Below are 22,603 nucleotides of genomic sequence, written 5' to 3'. Positions count from 1 at the left end.
AGCCATGGGATCTAGGATCAAGGGAGTTCCTAGTAGGCTATCGGCCGGGATCTGCGTTATTGCAGCTATTGTGTCACGCCGGAGCAAAGCCGGAAGTTCCGACATGCTCTGCGCGGGGCCGCTACGGGTCGTCGGAGGCGCCATGCCGCGGGGTCTATTGGGAATTGCAGTTTTGAGCAGTGAGGGCGGGCCTAGGCTTCCCGGCGGGCTGCGCGGCTGGGCGGTTGTCGCGGGCAGCGGCGGCGGTTCCGGCTGCGGTGTTGCGGGCGGACGAGCTGCTAGGTGAGCGGGCCGGGCGGGATGCGGAGCCGCGCCCCCAGCACCTGAGAAAACGCTGACTGCTCAGGCTGCGCCGCCAACTGGGCACCGCCGCCCGAGACTACAGCTCGTACTGAACGCGGGCCGAGCTTGGTGCCGACCCCGGCCGCAGTCCGGGTCCGGGCGGCCCGCCCCACCCCCGCGCGGGCCGTGCCGCTCCGCCTGCGCCCGGCGCTCATGCGGGCCGAGCCCCGCCCCCCGGCCCGAGCCCGCCGAGCGTCTCCCGAGCCCGCGCTCACTGCCCGCCCGCATCATGCTCAAGTGCATCCCGCTCTGGCGTTGCAACCGGCACGTGGAGTCGGTGGATAAGAGGCACTGCTCTCTGCAGTCTGTGCCGGAGGAGATCTACCGCTACAGCCGCAGCCTCGAGGAGCTGTTGCTCGACGCCAACCAGCTGCGCGAGCTACCTAAGGTGAGCGGCCGCCGCGGCACCTGCTGCCCCGTCCGCGGTCCCGCGCTCAGTTTTATGGGCAGTGTGTGACTTCTAGGGCGGCCGGCTGGAGCGAGATCTCAGCAAGTGCTGCCCGGGCTTGGTCGGTACCGCAACCTCCAGCCGGCCCTGCTGGTTCCTACTGGCCAGAGCCCCGCCCCAGCCAGCCCCACCCTCCCCCAGTCGCCTGTGTTGGCACTTGGTGGCAGCCTGTCTGGGAAACGGGTGGATACTGAGCCTAAAAGGGGAGCCAACAGAGAAACCCGTGAGCACAGGAGGTGGATGGGACCAGGGTGCGAGTTCGACCTGGGCTAGCAACAGCTTGCTGGCCTGCTTTAGAGGTAGGGGCTTGATTTTCTTGCACCGTGTTCTGCTCCCCCCTCCCTTTTATCCCCCTTGGGTTCAAAGCTGCGTGGAATCCTCCTAACATACGTGCAGTGTCGGATCTGTTCTGTCATCTCTCAGCGGTGGGCCCACCTCTCACTGCCTGTGTTCCTTCCTGTCAGTTTGTTGTTGGTTTTGTTGTTCTTAGGCCACTCCAGAAAGAAGACCAGAGGAAGCAGGTTGTGAAAGGTTTACTTTTCTGAGATGGGGGACCAAGTGGTCTGATATTGTTGAGGGCTGGGTGGCATGGGGTGTGGCCCCAGCTTAGGTCTATTTGCGACAGCTCTGTTATTCACGGATCTTTATGGTATCTGTGTGTGAATCCTGAAGTTTTTGTACATGTCTCTCCCAGGTGTTTTTACTACAGTTCTCTTGGTGGTCTTTGTTGAGCTCTTGCTGCTTGTTGCTGGGGTCGCTGAAGAGTTTATCTGTGGTGGAAGAAGCAGTTTAGGTAGTGGGTAGAATCCTAAGACTGACCCCCCCATAGGGCAGAGGGCAGGAGCTATCCAGTCAGGAGCTGGTGATGCTTCCGCTGGGGCATGCTGTCTGGGAAGCAGAACAGTGGTGGCGCATATGGCAGATGACACCAGGGAGCCCAGGTGTCTAGTGGGCAGGGGTGTGTTCTGCATGTTTCTTTGCCTGGTTTTCAGTACACTAGGTGTCATGACTAGGCCTCCAGCACCTTGTGTGACCTGGGACATACAGAAGTCCCGGAACCTGGGGGCATGATCTTCCTGGTCTAGAGTCTCCTCTCCACCCTTAGAGCTGTGGCTTTGGAGCTTATTCACCTGATCACGTCTTCTGCTACCCACAGCCCTTCTTCCGGCTACTGAACTTGCGAAAACTGGGCCTCAGTGACAACGAGATCCAGCGGCTGCCTCCTGAAGTGGCTAACTTCATGCAGCTAGTGGAGCTGGATGTGTCCCGGAATGGTGGGCAGGCAGGCGGGGGTGGTACTCTTGCTGTGTGGACGTAGGGTGAAATGGGGGGGGGTGCTCCTGGGATCTCCTGAGGCTGTAGCATCCTCATGGCAAACACCTCTCCACACACAGATATTCCTGAGATACCTGAGAGCATAAAGTTCTGTAAGGCTCTGGAGATTGCAGACTTCAGTGGGAACCCCCTGTCCAGGTAAGTATCACGAGATAGTGGGGCTTGGCTTTGGGCTGTGCGAGGTTGTATAACCCTTCTGCAGGCATCTAAGATCTGCTTTTTCTTCTCCTAGGCTACCGGATGGCTTCACACAGCTACGCAGCCTGGCTCACCTGGCCCTGAACGATGTCTCCCTGCAGGCACTGCCTGGAGATGTGGGCAAGTGAGTACCCCTCAGAGAGAGGATCTGAGAGTTGGGAGTACTTGTCTTGGTCCTGCCTTCCTCAGCTTTAGCCCTTGGTCTCTTTCAGCCTGGCCAACTTGGTAACCTTGGAACTCCGGGAGAACCTGCTTAAATCTCTCCCTGCGTAAGTTCGGGACCTCCACCTAGGCTGTGGTAGAGCTGTGCTGGGGCTTGGTTGTCAAGACTTCTTTTCCTGCAGGTCCCTGTCTTTCCTGGTCAAGCTGGAGCAGCTGGATCTGGGTGGCAATGATCTGGAAGTGCTGGTACAGTGAGGGTGCCTGGGGATGGCCAGCTGGGGGTGTGGGACAGCGGCTGCTGGAGGATGTCACTGCGCTTTCTCCTACCTTTGTCCCTTCTTGCAGCCTGACACTCTGGGGGCTCTGCCTAACCTGCGGGAGTTGTGGCTAGACCGAAACCAGTTGTCAGCATTGCCCCCGGTAAGTGAGGGTGGGACTGGCTTTCTCCTCCTAGCTTTGACTGCCCTTTGACCTCTTGCCTGTCCTCAGGAGCTAGGGAATCTGCGGCGGCTAGTATGCCTGGACGTGTCAGAGAACCGGCTAGAGGAGCTCCCTGTGGAGTTAGGTGGGCTGGCACTGCTCACGGATCTGCTGCTTTCCCAGAACTTACTTCAGCGGCTGCCGGAGGGCATCGGTCAGTGTGCACAGGGGGCCCTGGGAATTGTACGCTCTCATCCATGACCTTATGAGATGCCAAGCAGAATCTTGGGTTAGGACCTGACTGTACCCTAGAAGTGTTTGGAGAGGGAAGGTTGAGGTAAGGCTGGGATTGGATACCCCACTATACAGTTAGTACCTAAGAGTTAGGGTCACTTATGGTGACAAGAGTTTAGCATGTGGCTTTACAAGGGTCAGTGGATGGGGATGAGTCTTGGGGGTAAGTAAGCATAGGGAATCTTGGAGTTCTCAGAGAAATGAGTTGTCACTAGAACATGGGACTAGGCTGTGGCCATTTTGAAGACCCACACATTCTCAAGCGCCCTTGACCTGATCCGACTAGTCACCATGTCTCCTTGATGCTAGGTCAGCTGAAGCAGCTGTCCATCCTGAAGGTGGACCAGAACCGGCTGTGCGAGGTGACTGAGGCCATTGGGGACTGTGAGAACCTCTCTGAGCTGATCCTCACAGAGAACCTGTTGACGGTAGGACAACCTGACGTACCAAGCCCTTTTGGTTGTGCTGAGTGCAGTCAGTGCTAATGTGTAGTGGGAACACAAGCATCTCATGGCAGTGGTATGTGCTGGTGGTGGCTGATCCCAAGGGACGTGCTTGCTAGGGCACCCTTGGGGTCAGGAGAAAGAGCTCACTGGCATATGAGATGGCCTAGAACCAATGGGACCCTACAGGACTCTGCCAGTTAGCACCCAGGCTGTGCTTTTCCAGACGTGTGGTATGGTGCCAGGGAGGACTGGAAAGAAGGCAAGGGTAAATTGGACAGGAAGAAGACTGCCGTTGAGTATGTGTGCCCTGTTGTAACCAGGGAGAACAAGAGCTGTAGCGCCCAAACCAGAGGTGTGTACAGTGTGATGAGCCTCGGGCGCAGTGACAGCCTGGCGTGTGGGAGTGTGGAATGTTCCTGTATGTGGAGGATCCAGAGTCACGGTAGTGAGAGGAGATAGGGTCCTGGAAATGAAAGCGCAGTTCTGAGTAAACCAGGCACCTTGGATACTTGGATATTGGAGGGGCCTTGGTAGGTTGAGCCAGGTGGCTATAGGACAGGGCTAGAGAAGACAGTTTGGGGTCTTAAGTGGTCTGGAAGGGTGTTTGGTATCCTTGGGGGTAAACTAAACCAAAGAAAAACAGGTGTACAAACTGATGCCTTGTCCAGCCATAATTCCCGAGGGCTGTGGGGAACCTTGGTGAACTAGGCAGTTTACATTAAGGGAGACCTTTACTTTCCAAGGCCTCTCTCTTTCCTCCTACCCCAGGGGGTTTCCGTCAGCCTCAGATCCTTCCTTTCCCTGGCCAGGCCTTACCCCGCTCTCTGGGCAAGTTGACCAAACTGACTAACCTTAATGTGGACCGGAATCATCTTGAGGTGCTGCCACCTGAGATCGGAGGCTGTGTGGCCCTCAGTGTGCTCTCTTTGAGAGACAACCGCCTGGCTGTCCTCCCCCCTGAGCTTGCGCACACAGCTGAGCTGCATGTGCTTGATGTAGCTGGGAACCGGTGAGTGTCTGCGTGGCCCCTGGGGACCAGGCTGCATCCCCTATGTATGCTGACTATGCCTGCCTGGCCTCCAGGCTGCGGAGTCTGCCGTTTGCACTCACTCACCTCAACCTCAAGGCCCTGTGGCTGGCTGAGAACCAGGCACAACCCATGCTCCGCTTCCAGACTGAGGATGATGCCCAGACTGGTGAAAAGGTGCTTACCTGCTACTTGCTGCCCCAGCAGCCCTTGCCAAGCCTCGGTAGGTTGCTTATGGCTGGGTCCTGGATGGTAGGTGGTGAGACAGAGAGCCTAGCGTGGCTCCCTGACTCTGGCCTTCCGCAGAAGACCCCGGCCAGCAGAGCAGTCCGTCCGAGAGCTGTAGTGAGGCCCCCCTGAGCCGGGTCAGTGTCATCCAGTTCATGGAGACGCTTGAAGGTGATGAGGACGCCGAGGAAGCAGCGGCTGAGAAGCGGGTATGGAGGGGTGGGGACTCTGGGCGGTACACTTCTATCCCACCCCTGCCTGACCCCTTCCCGGCCTCTGCTCCTCATCCCTGTCCCCATGACAGGGCCTACAGCGTAGGGCCACGCCCCACCCCAGTGAACTCAAGGTGATGAAGAGAGGCATTGAGGAGCGCCGGAACGAGGCCTTCGTCTGCAAGCCTGACCCCAGCCCACCTTCCCCTTCAGAGGAGGTAGGCACAAAGGGGTTGGGAGCCTTGGATGTCTGTCCATCCTGGCAGTGGAGCTGTGAGGGCAGAGGCTCCATGGAGGAGGGGCCTGGAGATAATCTGGCCAATAGGACTGGGGCTGCATAATCAGGCAGCAGCTGGGGGTCGGGCTGGGCAAAGGGTACCTGTGGGGTCAGAATAAGGCATAGCCAGGGCTGTGGTTTCCAGGACCAAGTGCTGGGCATGCATGGCAGCACAGGATGAGGTTGGCCAGGGGTCAGGCTGAAGGAGAGCCCTATTGTCTTCATTCTCCCATCTATTTCTGGGAAGGAGTTTGGTACTGGAGCAGGGCAGGTCCCTTGCTTATTAAGCTTCTGTTGTTAGGGCTGTGGGATGATTCTCAGTACCTGGGTACAGCGGCTAGGCAGACAGGTTATATACTGGCCATGCATGGCTACTTCCTGATTTGGGTAGCAGTAGGGCTCACTTTAGACTGATGTCCTCTTGGGATCTTTCTTATTTGTTCTTCTGAATCTGGGAAAAGACTTTGTTAAGGTCTGAACCATAGACCTGTGACTTTGAATGCCTCTGGAAGCAGTCAGGGTGTGATTGCAAGAAGTGAGCCTGCTGGGGATATGTGACCAGGGCAGCAGGAAGCCTAGCAGAGGTCTGCCACACGGTGTACCCTTGGGGTGACAAACTTTGATGCAGCCTGACCCTGTTCTCTGCAGGAGAAGAGGCTGAGTGCAGAGTCTGGCTTGAGTGGAGCTTCTGCCCCATCAGCGAGCACAGTCTCTGATGGCGAGCCCGAGATCCTGCTGACGGAGGAACAGGGCCTAGGCCAGCAAGACACCATGCTTGGCCAGGAAGAAGATATAGAGGAGGACTATGATGAGGTAAGGGCAGACAGGAAGGAAGCCTGAGGCCAGTAGAAGGACTTTCTAGGGGTGATGCTTCTCATTCACTATGTCTTCCTGAGCCAAATGTGTAATTGGGACCATGTCATATGCTGCTTAGCAACAGTGGGATCTCGAAGGGCTTCCTCTGGCAGAGTTTGCAAAACGTGGTACAGGAAGATGGTCCTGAGGGTTCCAGGGTGGTAAAGTTCACTTTTCAGCCAAGCTTAGTACTGTCAGATTTAGCACCTCTATGCTTTCCCTAGATGATGTCCCTACTTTCCTGGCCCCAGGCTGTGCTTCCACCTGCGTGATCTTTACATGTTCTTAAGTTTCCACTTACATTACCATGTGCGTCTGGAAAGAGCAGTGTCCTCTACTCTTAAGAGCTTTGTTTTCTGTATACCTCTACATGCACAGTAGGGAACTTGTCAGCTTCAGGCTGTTACCTGCAGGACTCGGCCAGTCAGCCATAGCTGGGCCCTGGGAGGAGCGAGCTGGGGCCAGGATGCCACCATCATCTTTCTACCACTTAGCCCACAGTGCACTTCGCAGAGGACACACTGGTGCCCAGGGAAGATGGTGAAAGTGAAGAGGGGCAGCCTGAGCCCTCCTGGACACTGCCCAGTGGCCGGCAGAGGCTCATCCGCAAAGACACACCGCACTACAAAAAGCACTTCAAGATCTCCAAGCTCCCACAGCCCGAAGCTGTTGTGGCCCTCCTGCAGGGGGTGCAAACAGACAGGGAGGGCCCCACTGGAGGTTGGCACAATGGCCCACACACACCTTGGGCTCCCCGAGCCCAGGAGGAAGAGGAGGAGGAGGAGAACAGGGTCGAAGAAGAAGGTGAAGCCACAACAGAAGAAGAAGACAAAGAGGAGGCTGTGGCTTCTGCTCCCTCTGTCAAGGTGTGTCTCACTCACCCCTCCTGACCCAGGCTCCACGGGCTTAGTAGGCTGCTTTGCACCCTGGCAGGTAACAGCATGAAGGCCATTCAGCCCTAATCTGACAGGCACAGAGGTTTGTCCCTGGTTTACTGGCACCTCGGCTGTCAGGAGCAGAGTAATGACTGTTATAAAATTGGTGGTGTTGTCACCAGGAGCCCTGCCACTGATCTTACTTAAAGTTCTTGGCAGCTCCCTACCTGGGCCTGCCTGGTGGGGTGGGAGGCCAGGGCTGCTTGGAAGCCAAGGAAGGGCCTCTCTGTGTCTTGTGTATTCAGGAATCTTGGACAAGGTCCTCCTCAGGAGCTGCTGGCTCTCCCAGGATCCTTCCTGCCTCAGGAAGTGACCAGCCTTGAGGCCTTACTGCTGGCCTGTGGCCAGTCCTGTGGGTCTGGTGGAAGCTCTTATGCCTTGTCAGGTCCTTCTGGAATGCAGACAGGACTATAGAGCAGTGGCATCTCTTCTTTATCCTCATGTTTGATTTTTGATAACTCAGAAAGGACCTACCCACCTATTGCAGACTCCTTGAGGCTGTAGGAAGCCCTAGCTACCAAAAGTCCAGTCCTTTTTGTCCCTACAGTGCTCCTATCCTAAGAGTATAAGCTGATGATACATGATATCCAGGGCAATTTGGGGGTCAGTCAGGGACAGCCAGGAATAGACTTGCCCCTCTGGAGCCTTCATCCTAGCCAGCCAAGGCATACCATATAAGTGGTCTGCAGAGTTGCTCATGATTTTACAGACGGGAGGATCCAGGGGGAAGGGGCTGACTCAGATCACAGGAGCTTTACGGGATCTTCCTTCTGTCCTGCCTACTCGTGGTGAGGGCTGGGTAAGGTGGTGGCAGTTCCCAGCGGTGGCTAACTTGCATGCCTCGCTGCTCCTGTCCTAACAGGGGGTGTCGTTTGACCAGGCCAATAACCTGCTGATAGAGCCTGCTCGCATTGAGGAGGAAGAGGTCTGTACTGCTCGCTGCTGCTCTTTGCTCTGGGCCCGGGGCTCCTGCTGACTTTTGCTTCCTGGGCTGCGGGCTCTTACTTCTCCCCACCTCCATAGCTCAAACCCAGACCCTCTCCCAGAAGACTTCCTGACAGCTGCCACAGGGCTGGGGGATCTGGTTCTACTTCCCCAGAGCCTCCTGGTCTTCTGGCTGGGCAAGCATGTCTCCACACTGGGACAGCCTGCCTTGTAGGGGATGAGTGGAGATACTGGGCCATTTCTTATATCCTACTGTGAGCCTTAAGGTATCCTTATGTACAGAAGCAAGGCCAAGCTTCTCTTTCTGGAGGACAGCTAGCTCTGTACTGCATGGGCTAGCTCACAGAAGTTGTGCCTGCTGGAATCGCAGGAGCCTCCCTGCTTCTCTCTACTACCCAAGTGGGCACAGATACACAAGGATGAGCTATGCGGGGTTGTCTGCAGCCAACAAGCCCTTTCTGCTGCTGCAAGCACCTGGGTATCCCAGGTCTTTTCAGATATCCATGTCCACTCTGTTTCCAGTTGACACTCACCATCGTGCGACAGACAGGGGGCCTGGGCATCAGTATCGCAGGGGGCAAAGGCTCCACCCCCTACAAAGGAGATGATGAGGTGAGCAGCTGCCTTGTCAGTAACCAGGCCCTCGTCTCCATGAGCTCTCTCTTGCCCACACCTGCCATTCTTGTCTCAAGAGACTTTCTCTTCTTTCTGGAGTGTCAGTGGTCATTCCAGATGTCCTGCTCACCATCCTTGAGGATGTGTGCTGCATGGGTCACCCCAGGGCACCGAACAGACCCAGGCGGGTGGTCCTGCAGGATGTCAGGAGTCTGAGAACAGCTTACATGGCCGCTGAGTTGTTCCCTCCATAGACAGGCTTTTTGACCCCATTTTCCCATGCTGGCTCTGGCTTGTATGTTCTAACTTCTTGTGCTAGAGCCCTCCAGTAGCTGAGTACAGCCCCTTTGACCTTGGGGACCGCTGTTCTCCCTTCATGCATTTGGGGTCCAGAGGCAGGCCAGGCTGTGTCTGATCTTTGTCCCTTTCACAGCCATAAGAAGGTGCTTGCCTTTGCCTGTGCTCTTGTGGACCAGTCCCCACTTGTCCTCTAGGGCATCTTTATCTCTCGAGTGTCTGAGGAGGGCCCTGCAGCCCGTGCTGGAGTCCGAGTGGGTGACAAACTTCTTGAGGTAAGTAGTGACCCCCTTGCCTTGCAGCAAGGGACGGCTGATCCCTTCAAAGTCCACATAGTTCTGATTATTGGGCTACTTGGCTGTTCCTGTCAGGAAGTGGGGACTCTGTCTTCCCCATCCAGAAGTCCAGGGCCCAAAGATTACTGGGTAAAGCTATTGAGACCTTAAACAGTAGGCTTAGAAACCCTCCATGCCAAGTTCCCTCTCCATCTGGGTCTGGGATATAGTTTGATGGTAGATCACTAGCCTACAATTTATGACAATTTGGTTTAATCCCCAGTACTACAAGGGGATGGGATGTAAAAACAAGCAGCCTTTGGCCTAAACAAGAGGTACCAGGCAGTTAAGAAGTAGCCTGGTAGGGTCAGACCACAGCAGTCCTGATGGGAAGTTGGTCTCTCTGGAAGCCCTAGAGGTTTCTGCCTGGGCACTTGGCCATTGGAGAACTCACAGGAAAGCCTTGACCTTCCTGTGGGGACAAGGCCAAGTGAGGTAAAAGGCTCTGGGATTCTAGACCAAGAGGGCTTGGGGAGAGGGGATGCTGCTGCCTCATGCTTTCCTGCTCAGCTCCAATCCCAGCGCTGCCTAGAAGCACGTGGAGTTGGCAACCTAATAGCCTTGCCTTGCATGCTCTCTGCTAACCAAATGACAGTTTCTTTGTGAGGACACCAGTGTAGAATGGCCTCAGACATCTGCCTGTGTCTCACGGCTAGCCTGGATCCTGGCATGAAGGCAAACAGAAAGATCATAAGCACCGGGTGGTGGTAGCGCACACCTTTAATCCCAGCACTGAAAGACAGAGGCAGGCAGATCTCTGAGTTCAAGGACAGCCTGGTCTACAGAGTGAGTTCCAGGACAGCCAGGGCTACACAGAGAGACCCTGTCTCAACACCCTCCCCGCCAAAGAAAAAGAAAGAAAAGAAAAAGGCATCAGTATACCGTTAGAGTGTCAGGGTGGCTATGCCTGGATGCTGATCTGTGCTACAGCTTTTGTCTTCTCTTGCCCACAGGTGAATGGTGTGGCCTTACAGGATGCAGAGCACCATGAGGCTGTGGAAGCCCTTCGGGGCGCAGGCGCTGCTGTGCAGATGCGAGTGTGGAGGGAAAGAATGGTGGAGCCTGAAAATGCAGTCACCATCACCCCCCTACGCCCTGAGGATGACTATAGTCCCCGGGAGCGGCGGGGAGGTGGCCTGCGCCTGCCCCTGCTTCAGCCTGAGACTCCTGTACCCCTCCGCCAGCGCCATGCTGCCTGTCTTGTGCGCAGTGAAAAGGGACTGGGCTTCAGCATTGCTGGTGGAAAAGGCTCCACACCTTACCGGGCTGGCGATGGGGTGAGGCATTGATGGGGTGGCCTAGGATGAAGGAGGGGACTGTCCCTGATGAGCAGAGAAATGTTAGGTCTCCAATATAATGGCTTCTCTTTCCCAACAGGGTATCTTCATATCCCGCATTGCAGAGGGAGGAGCTGCCCATCGGGCAGGCACTCTACAAGTTGGTGACCGAGTCCTCTCGGTGAGTGGGGCTAAGTATGTCCTGATAGTGTCTTTTGTTTGTCCTGCTTACCCTCTCTGACCTGAGTGTGTCCCTATAGATCAATGGAGTGGACATGACTGAGGCAAGGCACGACCATGCTGTCTCCCTGCTGACTGCTGCTTCCCCTACCATTTCCCTGCTCCTGGAGAGGGAGACTGGAGGGACTTACCCACCTAGCCCCCCACCACATTCCTCCCCAACCCCTACTACTACTGTTGCTGCTACCATGACCACTGCCATCTCCGGGGAACCTGTGCTACCTAGGCTGTCCCCTAGCCTGTTGGCTACTGCCTTGGAAGGACCATACCCTGTGGAGGTGAGGCACCTGCCCATATCCTGCTCAGCATCCACCCAGGATCTGCTAGTCATGACATGGAGCCACACTAGGCAGAAGTAGCCTTTCTACATATGCCCGAGAAACTAAGGTTCTCCAGTCAGCCGCCATGGTGTTTCCCATCTGCCCTAGCATAGTCTGTCAGTAGCCTGCTCTGCTCCATGCCTATAGTCAGTGAAGATGTGTTGGATGTCAGACTGCGTGTCAGGGTAGCAGACTACCCCAGAGGCAAATGGGTCCACATGGGCCTGTCCATTCTACCAGCACTCCTTCCCAATCTCATTGCCAGAATGTTAGCTTCTTTCCCCCTTGCCCTGCTGTGACTGAGGCCCACCCTGTCCTCAGGAAATCTGCCTGCCCAGGGCTGGTGGTCCGCTGGGGCTTAGCATCGTAGGAGGCTCTGATCACTCCAGCCACCCATTTGGTGTCCAGGATCCTGGTGTATTCATCTCCAAGGTAAGTAGGCCTGGCAGGCAACTCGTGCAAGAAGCACCTGCCCTAGCCAGGCTACTGCATGTGGTCCTCTCCTGCAGGTGCTTCCTCGGGGCCTGGCTGCTCGCTGTGGCCTTCGGGTTGGGGACCGCATCCTTGCAGTGAATGGGCAGGATGTTCGGGAGGCCACACATCAAGAAGCGGTCAGTGCCCTTCTCAGGCCCTGCCTGGAGCTGTGTCTGCTTGTGCGGAGGGACCCACCACCTCCAGGCATGCGGGAACTCTGCATTCAGAAGGCCCCTGGGGAGAAGCTGGGCATCAGCATCCGAGGAGGCGCCAAGGGCCATGCGGGGAACCCCTGTGATCCCACCGATGAGGGCATCTTCATCTCCAAGGTAAGGGCTCTTCCTTCCTGGGGTCGTGGATAGGTTCCTGGTGGCGGTCTCACACTATTCTCCCTACAGGTGAGCCCTACAGGGGCTGCCGGGCGTGATGGACGGCTGCGTGTGGGGCTCCGACTGCTGGAAGTGAACCAGCAGAGCCTGCTGGGCCTCACACATGCTGAGGCAGTGCAGCTGCTGCGCAGTGTGGGTGACACCCTAACCGTGCTTGTCTGTGATGGCTTTGACACCAGCACCACCACGGCCATGGAGGTTAGTGGCTATCCTGGGGCTGTCCTAGCAGTGACCTTTACAGTCAGGCAGAGTCCAGTCTCTGCTTGGGTCTGGGAAGTACTTGGCAGGTAGGAACCAGCTGTGTGGGAGTGGAGTTGTGGATCCTGTGTTCTGTAGCTCCCCCCTTTTTTGCTTTGTTTTTTTGTTTTTCAAGACAGGGTTTCGCTGTTTAGCTCTAGCTGTCCTGGAACTCGCTTTGTAGGACAGGCTGGCCTTGAGCTCACAGAGATCCACCTTGCAGGCCCTTTTCTGAGCCCTCGTCACTGTACTGTCTAGAGGCTATAGTCTGGGTGGGCAGGCAGTGTAGAGGTGGTTGTGTCTATACCCGTGTGATCAGGACCTGAGAAAACAGCTCTTATAGGGCTCTGGGAAGGCAGTACTTGAGGGCACACGGCAGCTAGCAGGACAGGGAGGAGAGAAAGCACTGTTCAGAGAATCCTACCCCCCATTGCAAGAAGGCAGCTTCCTGGTCCTGCTGGCCATTAGGGTGTCCCTCTTATAGTCCCTTGGTGGAACTTCCTCCCTCCTTCTGGTTCCTGGCGTCTTTCGGTATGCCACAGGTCAGAGCCAGGACATGGACACAGGGTAGAGCTTCTGCTCTCTGGCTCCCTGGAGTAGTACAAGAATGTCCAGCCATCAGACCTGGGCCTAGACCCAAGAGGTAGGCACCGTGGACAAGTCTCCCTCTAGTCTCATTGCTCCTCTCTGGGCTCATGCTTCCTCATTGTCCTACCTTCTTCCTGCTGTCCTTAGAACCCTCAACAGCTTTACCTGTAGTCCACGTGAGCCTTCAAGGGCCCTTTATGTGCACTGGCTGTCTGCTGTTCCTGGACATCGTTGCTAGTTGTGCTGGTCTCCAGGGTGCTGGTGACTGTACTCCCACTCCCTACAGCTTTTATTCCTTTAACCCTAGGGACAGGCAGCCATCCTAGGTTGGACTCCTTTGGCAGTGGAGCTTTGGATTAGTGACTTCCTGTTAGATGCTGGCAGAAAGATACCCTCTGGCCACAGACCTGTACTTTGTCCCAGACTATCTGGTGAGGGTCACTGAATGGGAAAAAAGTTAGCCTTGGTGTTAACATCTCTGGGTATTAGACTGCAGTCTGAGTGAGGTGCTACGCCCTGGCGTAAGATTGACCCTTGTCCCGCTTCTCCAAGAGAGTCCTGTATCCTGGAGGAGTTTTTGTGTGACTTCTCCTTGGGTGTTCTAGTCCCTAGAGAACACCTGCACTTTGTTTTCTCACATTCGCATGTGTGTTTAAAAGTGTATTGCTTCATGCACACTTTAATCTTCGAGTTCAGAACAAAGCCCTCTGGAAAGAGCATCAGCTTCAGGGTTGCAGGGCTGACGTGGTTCTGGGTCCCCATGACCATGCATCTGCTCCCTGCTGTTGTGACCCGGGCTGTTCTTGCAATACCTGGGTGGCTCATGAGTGTAGGGAAGCCACTGTGTATCTACACATGCTTGTTCCTGCCAAAGCCTGTCTTGGCTGGGTCTTCATCTGTACTCTGTCTAGGGATCAAGGCAGGTTTCTAGCCTACCTAGTGAGAACACTCTGGGCAGTGGGCCTCTGACCAGGAGCCTTTGAGGAGCCTTCCTGCCCACAGCAACTGTCTGCTGTGACCTCTGTCTCCTCAGTCATTGTCTGCTCTCAGGATGCCTTGGCTGCTCCTACGTTGCAGGTAGACACCACCTTCACACAGAGTTTACTGTCTGCTCCCCACCCTGGGGTGGGGTCTCATCCTGGGCCTTGCACATACTAGGGAGGGCTGCACTGAACTCTGCCCCTCCCCCTGAGACCCCCTTTTGTGCTTCCCAGAACGAAACTGTTTTCCTTCTTCCACTGAGCTTTTTCTTTCTTGATGTTTCTGACTCCAAAGTTTTTGTTTGAAACAAGTTTCGCTGTGTGGCCGAGGTTGGCAATCCCCCTGCCCTCTGAAGCTAGAGTTACATCTGTGTGCCATACACCTGTCTTGTGTTTGTTTCCCTTTTAGGATGGGATCCTTTTCAAAAATTTACAAATTTTATGAATTAAGGCTTCTTCTGTAGGGCTGTGTGTGGAATATGGTTATTTTGTTTCGAGACAGGGTTTCTCTGTACAACAACTCTGGCTGTCCTGGAACTTGCTTTGTAGACCAGGCTGGCTTCAAACTCACAGAGATCGACTGCCTCTGCCTTCTCAAAAGTGCTGGGATTAAAGACATGTGCCACCAATGCTTATCAGTTGTCCCCACAGTGATTAATGAAAGTCTTCTCTGCTGACTGATTTGACTGTGTGGTGGGTCCCATGCACTCTAGGACTTACTTCTTGACTTGGTCACAGTGAGCTGTGAGGCCTGCCAGGACAGTGTGCGGAGGCAGTCACTTTACAGTGTGCTCTACTGCTGAGCTCTTACATTCTGTTTTGTTCTTTTGAAGTTTTGTCTGCTGTGTGTTCTCTTCTGAACAGATATGCCAGCTTCCATCACACAACTGGTTGGGACTCTGGGATCACTTTGTGAGTTTTTCTTGAGCCGATTCCAGGCTGCTCTCCTTTTCTGTGAGTGCCAGTGACTGCTCGTTGGCTGGCTTTGCTTTATCTCCTGGCAGAAGCACTATGGCTCACAGCCATCACACAGTGATGGTGGGGCCTCTTTCCTAGGGCTTCCCTCATTGTCTGTTTTCAGCCTGGAGCTTTTGGCCACTAATGGTGGTGGCCAATGGCTTTGCCTTGTGCCAGACTTGAGCAGCTGTTTGTTGTAGTTTATTTAGAAACATTTCCAAACTGAAGGTGTTATCTCTGCTTGTAATTGTAAAAGCAGTCATCTCTAGTGGGCACTGGGTGCCTGAAGGCCTTCCATATATGCTCAGTGGGACTGGCCTGGTCCTAGAGGTTCCATGCTTGGGAGAAAAGATCATTCTTCACACATCAGTACTCTTTACTGCAGGATATAACTCTTGAAGAGCTGAGAACCTGGCACTGATAGCTGTTGTCCCCACAAGATTGCCTGTTCTGAACCCTCTAGGTGTGGAACAGCGTACAGGTATCCTTACTCACACTCCGCTTCAAAGAGAAAAAAATTATTGTGTTTATTTTTGTGAGGAACCGGTTGTGTGTTCCATGGTACATACGTGGAGGTCAGAGGAGAGCTTGTGGGAGTTGATTCTCTCTACCATGTCAGTCCTGGGGATTGGACCTCAGCTCATCAGTCTTAACAGTAGTTGCCTTTGTCCCCACAAGCCATCTTGCTGACCCAGCACCTCACTTTTCTCAAACTACCGACTTGAGTCATCTGAGCTTGTTTGACCTGTGGGATCAGTTTGCCAGCTATTAGTGACTTTGACCTGCATCTTTCTACCTCCCTCAGGCTTGTGGTTGTAGTGCGGGGGAGGGTGTCCTGACTATATCTTGCCTACCCTGTGCTAAGGACTGGTGTTCTCCTGGTTCCTACGGGGTTTCCATACATCTAGACTCTTGCTTGGGCTTCTCAGGCTTGCCCTACAGCAGCTAGTGGGTTCTGAAAAGGAGCTGCCACAGGTCACCTCAGCATACCCCGCCTCACTGCCACCCGAGTGGGCCCAAGTCACTGTGATATCTCAAAGCACATGTTCATCTTCTTTATCACAGTGATCGATCTTCCAATCGAGATTCAGCGTGCATGTGCACACACACACACACATACATACACACACCCCAGCTAGAACGACCTGACTCTCCAGTCCCCTTCCCTCAGGTCGCCTGAGCGCCTGTGTTGGTGTCTGAGTGAGTTCTCACACCTTGCTCTTGCACTGGCTCCCGAGCATTTGCTGTAAGGACTGGGTCTTGTGCTAGCGTCTTATTCCCATCTCCTTCCCTGTCACCAACACAGACCCTTCCATATAATAGTCACAGCTTTGTTTTGGTGAAGATTTTATTATTTTCTGTTAATGAATGTTTTGCTTGCATGAATATATTTACTGAGTGCACGCAGGAGCCCATGAAAATTAGAAGTAAGACTCCCTTAGAACTAGTGTTTTGGACAGGTGTGAGCTGCCATGTAGATGGTGGGAACTGAACCCATGTCATCAGCAATTGCTTTTACTGCTGAGCCATCTCTTTATCCCCAGTCACAGTTATTTTAATGATCAAATTGTTCCAATATGGTCTTGTTGAAGGGGCTTGAGGCTGGGCCTGAGTCATTTTGATACCACCCATCTGCTGACTTCTGGACTCATCCCACACTTTCCTGCCAAGCTGTGGGGCCGGCCATTTTTCCCTGGAGTTCTGATTTTCTTTGGTGATGGTGATGTTAGAAGCCAAGTGCACTAGTCTTGGGGTATCATGGCCAGAGATAAGGGCGGTGTGTGAATAGTTCCTATCTGGTTATTCCTGGAGCCACAGGAAGCCTTGGGTCACTTGATGGCATTGTCCGTCTTCCCAGTCAACACCACAGGTCGGCCCTTTTTACTCGAGTGGGCTTTTCTGACATGGGAAACCAGGCTTCCTCATCCTTGCTGTTTTTACTCTCTGCTCTGTATGGCAGTCCTTCCACCCTGCTGAGCCTGCCTCTCTTGGGCCTTCCTAGTGCCTTTTTGACTGAATTATTCCAGAAGTGAAGAAGGTAGGCACCTTGTTTATTGTTTGATCTAGTACTGTTGTCAGAGTCTGAAAGAGACAAGTTTGTCTGCCATTGTGATTATTTTTATCCAGCTTTCTTATTTCTAGTGATCTTTACTTTGTGTGTTTAACTGCTCTTTTGTTTAGTGTTACAGTTTGTGATCACTGTTGTCCCCAGCTCCTGCTTGACACTCTTGACCTCAAGTTCCATCTTCCCAGTTGTGAGCAGCTGCTCCCTGTTTGTTTTCTTGGTCTCTCATCCTTTCAGTGGTCTCTGGATCAGCATTACATAGCTGGGTTTGTCTGAGGCCATACTGCATGTAGAGGAAACTGAGGCCACCATGTGGCTGTTATCTTGCCTTCCATTCTGCTCTCACCTGCTCCTCCTGTACTCCTCTGGTAGAGGCCTGACCTGGTCCTTTGTGCTTTGTGGATGGAAGGCAACTGAGGCCATGTTTCGATCATCTATATTTACCCTTCATCTAAACACATTTTAGCCCAGGCCATGTGCTCTCAGCTCCCTGCTCCCTGCCCAGCACCACACACATGCGCACACACATATTCCTTTCCAGACTTCCAGTTCCAGTGCTAGTTTAATTTTCCCTTACAGTGTTTCTGAATCCTTACTCAGCACCCAGACTACACATTTTAAATGTAGCCTTTCTATCCATCTGGGAGTATTACTCTGTTACCAAGCTCATTGCCTTTGGCTACTCCCTTCCCAGTCCCATCTTATTAGCTATTCCTCCTTTGTTCCTCGACTGGCCACAGTCAGCTTGTTTTATCCCCATGCCAAGCATTGTGGCTGAGCACGGCTGCTTCACATTCCTGTTGTGTGCAGACATGACTTACACCCACAGTCGCCCCATGAACCTAGGACTATAACTACTCTTTGTCCCAGGAGGGTTGGGGACAGGTACACAAGAGGCATGGATGGATCAACAGGTTGTCCACAGAGCCTCAAGTGTCCAGCTTGTCAGGATATGGGCTCCTGGGTCTAGACCTCAGCTTGCTCCAGAAGTGGGTCCTTGCCAGCAAGTTCCTTCTCTCAGCCCACTCTTCTCCTTGCAGGTGTCTCCAGGTGTCATTGCCAACCCATTTGCAGCAGGCCTTGGCCACCGGAACAGCTTGGAAAGCATTTCATCCATTGACCGGGAACTGAGTCCTGAAGGCCCAGGCAAGGTCAGGATCAAAGTGGCTGTCAGTCTGGGACTGGCTTTGATCTACTATTTCTTGACCATGTCTGCTCCTCTTACAGGAGAAAGAGTTGAGCAGTCAAACCCTACCCTGGGAACCTGAGTCACTAGAGACTCTGGTGAGTCCCACTCAAACCCAGCTTAGAGCCTGCAGTGGTGGACACAGCCCAGGAGTGCTGGGTGGGCAGTCACACTCCTGGGACATAGTCTTCTTAGCACTGTGGTCCACTCATCTCCAGGGTCGGAAGCTGGAGCCCCTGAAGCTGGACTACCGTGTCCTGGCTGCTGTGCCCAGTGCTGGCAGTTTGCACAGAGTGAGTAGTCCGTCTGCCTGTCTGCCTTACCTATCTGCCTGTCAGTTTCCCTTGTCTTAACTTCCTCTTTCCCTGTGGGAGGCACGGCTGCCAGCTTGAGTGCCACAGTCACCATGCAGAGCACTTTTGTCTTGGACCAGGCAGGCTTATAGAAGTCTGAGCTGGAGCTCTGCCTCCTAGCTAGGCAACATTTGAGATTTTTTTTATTGTGCTTGTTTGGCAGTGCTGGGGATACAGGATGGAGCTTCGTGAATGCTATAACCAAGCACCCCACCACTGACCTACATGCCCAGCCCTTGTCTGCAAAGCTTTTGACCTTACTTTGTGGCTGTTGCTATGATCCGCTCTCATAGATTCTAAGGGTGCCTTTGAAGTTCCTGACCTCTTCCCCAGTGTCCACCCCCAGATAATTTGGTCGGGCAGAACCCTGCTGCTGCAGGCAGTCTGCTGGGAGAGGCAGCTGTCATTCCTCTCCAGCATCTTGGGGTTTCATGGACATGGCTACCATGGAGGGCGGTGGACTGAAGCAGCTGCCGCCTGTGGAAGGAGGCCTAGTGGGTGTGGAAGGTGCAGCACTAACAGCTGGTCTGGGAGTGGCCACTCAGGGACCTAAGCTAGGGGTGTGGCCTTTGAGACAGTTGTGGGCCTGGGGGCAGGCAGAAAGGACGTTCAGTCCTCGTTGTTCTCCAAGAGATAATTAAAACTATCACTCCCAGAAGATGATGGGAGACCATTGCCAGAATGTGAGTGCTTAAGGGGTCGGCTTGGCTGGGACATTGCTGAGACAGGGAGGGGTCAGGAAGGGCATTTGGATTTTGGGGTACATCTCTCCCTGCTCCAAACAGCTCTACCAGAGAAGCCAGCATAATATGAGAAAGCTATAGGTTGGGGTGCTTCTCTGGCTCATGTACGATTGGGAAAGAAGCCTGGCTCAGGGACTGGTGGTGGGAGGCTTTTTGGGTCCCAGCTGTCTGCTTTCAGTCTGTTCATCTGTTCCCAGCTTTCCTTATAGATCTTAGGACTGCACCTTTGGCAGTAAGCTACTGCTGTGACCAGGCTAAGGCCAGGGTCACCTGTGTCCTTTATGGAGGGCTAATGGTCATCCAAGCCCGTCTGACGGCATTACTGGGCTGTGGTCAGGTTAGGGAACAGGGCTATCCCTGTGCTGCCAGGATAAATGCACAGGCTAGTCCCTGGCCGGGATACTGCTCAGCCAGCTGACCGTCTTTCCCAACTGCTACCCTCTCTCAAGGGACCATCTGTGACCACTGGAGGGAAGATGACTGAGGCCCCCTGTTCCCCCGGCAGCCAGCAAGTGAGCATCTCAGTAACAGGTGCCCCATTGTGGGCACCTGTGCCGATGGTTTCTGGAATGCAGGGTCCCCTTGGGGTATTGTTGTTAGATGTGTTTTTGTCCAGGGATATCTTTCTGATTAATGCTGGCCTTGGTGAAGGCAGGGACCTTGCTGGAGGAGTTCAAGCCTTTCACAAACTGAGCATACGATCTTTTCTATACAGTTGTTCTTCTTGTCTGTGGGTCCTCCTAGTCCCCACCTTTCCCACTGCATGGAAAGGGCATGTTTCCAGCATTCCTGACAATGCATTGCACGGTGTGGGTAGGCACAGGGTCACTCCCAGACTAGCTCCAAACCTCAACCCTTCCAAGACAGGGATTTGGATGAGTGTCCCCTTGTAGCCTATTCTGTCTCCATTTCTGTCTCTCTCTCCTCCTATCCCTCCCTACTCCCACTCCGGCACCTCTGATCCTGCTCTCCTCCGCCACCACCCCCTTCCCCTTTGCAGACAAAACCGGGGATGATCCAGCCAATGGCTCAGGCCTGGCCAAGGGGCTCCCCGGCCCCCAGGGGCAGAGGTGGTCCCTGTTCTGTGAGTGTCCTGTTCCACAGTGGGTGAGGGTGGTGAACAGGATGGTGGATGTGGGTTGAAGCAGCTGGAGGATACAGCTGATGGCTCTTTGGGAAGTGGCTGCACTGGACAGCTGCCCCAGCCTCATTTACAGGTATTTCCCCAGCTGCCCTCACCTGATGAACTGCCAGCCAATGTGAAACAGGCCTATAGGGCCTTTGCAGCTGTGCCCACCGTGCACCCTCCTGAGGACAATGGTACCCAGGTATGTGCAATGGTGCCCTGTTGCTGCTCCTGCATGCTCTCTCTAGGGTGGGTACCCAGGGTGAGTGCCCCCAAGAGAAGCACCAGCCAAGTCTGAGGGCCTGCTCCCCCTCTAGCCTCCAACACCTGGTCCTGCAGCCTCCCCAGAGCAGCTGTCCTTCCGCGAACGGCAAAAATACTTTGAGCTGGAGGTACGGGTGCCTCAGGCAGAGGGTCCTCCCAAGCGTGTGTCCCTGGTGGGTGCTGATGACTTACGGAAGATGCAGGAGGAAGAAGGTGAGGAGCCTAGACTTGAGGAGAGGCCTGGGTGGGATGATGACCTGGCCTTGTCTGAAATGTCTGCCTGCCCACAGCCCGCAAGCTGCAGCAGAAGAGAGCCCAGATGCTTCGGGAAGAGGCAGTGACCTCAGGGCCTGACGTGGGGCTCACCTCGGACAGGGAGTCCCCAGATGATCAGCAGGAGGCTGAGCAGCCCTGGGCTGTGCCAGGCCATGCAGGAGGGTGAGTGCAGGAGGCTGAGCCCCACTCCCTGGCTTGTCTGCTGTATGCACTCCCACAACATATCCTGTCCGTTTCTCCAGCCCAAGCTCATCTTCACCCCCACCCCTGGGAGGTAGTGCCCCTGTGAGGACAGCCAAAGCTGAGCGACGCCATCAGGAGCGGTTACGCATGCAGAGCCCTGAGCTTCCTGCCCCAGAGCGAGCCCTGTCTCCTGCAGAACGTCGGGCTCTAGAGGCCGAGAAGCGGGCACTGTGGAGGGCAGCCAGGTGAGCACCTCCCCACCCCCACCAGACCCTGCCCTGCGCATCAGGTCCACTCAGCAGCATTCTCTTCTGGTTCCACAGAATGAAGTCTCTGGAGCAGGATGCACTCCGTGCACAGATGGTCCTCAGCAAGTCCCAGGAAGGCCGTGGCAAGCGAGGACCCCTGGAGCGGCTGGCTGAGGCCCCTTCACCTGCACCCACGCCGTCACCCACACCATTAGAGGGTATGTGTTTCCATGGGCCAGCAAAAGGGCTCCTCCTGCAGTAAGAACTTCTCCCAACACTCTCTCCTTGTTCCCCCAGACTTCAGCCTCCAGTCCAGTACCTCCCCTGGACGCTTGGTAAGGATCCTATGTCTCTGACCCTTCCACACACCCCGTGGCCTGACGCTGCTGGGGTTCTAGACTCCCCTCCAGCCTCACCTCCCTTGCACTCTCTTGCCTTTCCCTTCATGCTGTCCTTTCAAGCCTCTGTCTGGAAAGAAGTTTGACTACAGGGCCTTCGCAGCCCTGCCTTCTTCCAGACCTGTCTATGACATCCAGGTACTGGAGGCTACTTGGCCCTTTCTGCATGCTCCAACCCCCGCCCCCCGCCTGTTCTGTCACTTGCTCTCCTCCATCCCTTTCTGTGTGTTTCTTGCTCTGCTTCCTGCCTGTGAGGCCTTCCCACCCACCTTGGTCTTGGCCCAATCTGCTCTGACCCTGCCCCAGGCTCTGTGGGCCTACCCCCAGACAGCTAAGCCTATGTATGTAAATGCAGGCAGGCCTAGGGCCTGCCCTGACCAGCCTGTCTCCTCACCAGTCACCAGATTTCATGGAAGAGCTTAGGACTTTGGAACCATCTTCCAGTCCTGGTAAGTTGACACCTGTCTGGGGAGAGTGCCCAGGCAGCCAGAGTTCTGGCTACCCTTAGCTCATGGCTTTTCTACCCCTCTCTATACCAGGCCCACAGGAAGAAGACGGAGAAGTGGCTCTGGTGCTCCTTGGCAGGCCCTCACCTGGCACTGTGGGCCCTGAAGACATGACGCTGTGCAGTAGCCGTCGGGCCATGCGGCCAGGACGCCGGGGCCTGGGCCCTGTGCCCTCCTAGGGCCAGGTTCCTCCCCAGACTTAGGGTGGGGAGCCTGCCAGCTTCATCACCTCCCTTACCCCAAGTCTTTTAGCCTTGGTGTTAGCATTTTAAAGAGACCCCTTCAGGAGTTATGGCTTCTGACTAACTGCCCCTATAGTCGGGATCTCGTGGCGAGACTGTAACTAGTGATGTTTGTACAACCAAAGACTCTATTTTGTCGTTTAAGGAGAATAAAGCTAACTACATTTTACCCTCTGTTGT

The 22,603-nt window shown here is 54.6% G+C and overlaps 1 protein-coding gene across 10 annotated transcripts; it reads left to right on the top strand.

Moving 5' to 3' along the window:
- The first annotated feature begins 220 nt into the window (after positions 1-220).
- Positions 221-22,592, top strand: Scrib (scribble planar cell polarity protein). Of its 10 annotated transcripts, none has more exons than XM_085678280.2 (38): positions 221-730; positions 1,947-2,064; positions 2,185-2,263; positions 2,358-2,447; positions 2,536-2,592; positions 2,668-2,731; positions 2,831-2,905; positions 2,975-3,119; positions 3,509-3,627; positions 4,455-4,654; positions 4,729-4,895; positions 4,982-5,109; positions 5,205-5,330; positions 6,038-6,202; positions 6,739-7,110; positions 8,042-8,104; positions 8,647-8,736; positions 9,234-9,311; positions 10,325-10,648; positions 10,749-10,829; positions 10,909-11,166; positions 11,530-11,640; positions 11,718-12,011; positions 12,081-12,269; positions 17,939-18,049; positions 18,126-18,182; positions 18,303-18,377; positions 19,630-19,692; positions 20,181-20,264; positions 20,410-20,508; positions 20,624-20,783; positions 20,861-21,008; positions 21,089-21,274; positions 21,353-21,495; positions 21,575-21,612; positions 21,739-21,813; positions 22,073-22,124; positions 22,215-22,592. In XM_085678280.2, the coding sequence occupies exons 1-38, from the start codon at positions 572-574 to the stop codon at positions 22,358-22,360; spliced, it is 4,989 nt and encodes a 1,662-aa protein (XP_085534406.1). In that variant the 5' UTR covers positions 221-571; the 3' UTR covers positions 22,361-22,592. The 10 variants fall into 10 exon arrangements, with proteins under 10 accessions (XP_085534406.1, XP_085534407.1, XP_085534409.1 ...); XM_048454497.3 differs by having other exon boundaries at positions 222-730; positions 4,979-5,109; XM_085678284.2 differs by lacking the exon at positions 221-730 and adding an exon at positions 933-1,089 and having other exon boundaries at positions 4,979-5,109.
- The last annotated feature ends 11 nt before the right edge of the window (positions 22,593-22,603 follow it).

This window comes from Myodes glareolus, chromosome 19 (genome assembly GCF_982192425.1).
Source record: "Myodes glareolus chromosome 19, mMyoGla1.1, whole genome shotgun sequence".
Classification (NCBI taxonomy): Eukaryota; Metazoa; Chordata; class Mammalia; order Rodentia; family Cricetidae; genus Myodes; species Myodes glareolus.
Note: the sequence above shows the minus strand (reverse complement) of the source record. Positions and strands in the feature narration are given on the sequence as shown.

What these genes read in the sequence shown, in the direction of transcription:
- Scrib (XM_048454497.3), top strand. Translation starts at nt 572, where the DNA reads ATGCTCAAGTGCATCCCGCTCTGGCGTTGCAACCGGCACGTGGAGTCG. An exon ending in CTCGCATTGAGGAGGAAGAG is followed by an intron (nt 8,105 to 8,646) that starts GTCTGTACTGCT and finishes CTCTGTTTCCAG; the next exon opens with TTGACACTCACCATCGTGCG. An exon ending in CTGGTGTATTCATCTCCAAG is followed by an intron (nt 11,641 to 11,717) that starts GTAAGTAGGCCT and finishes CCTCTCCTGCAG; the next exon opens with GTGCTTCCTCGGGGCCTGGC.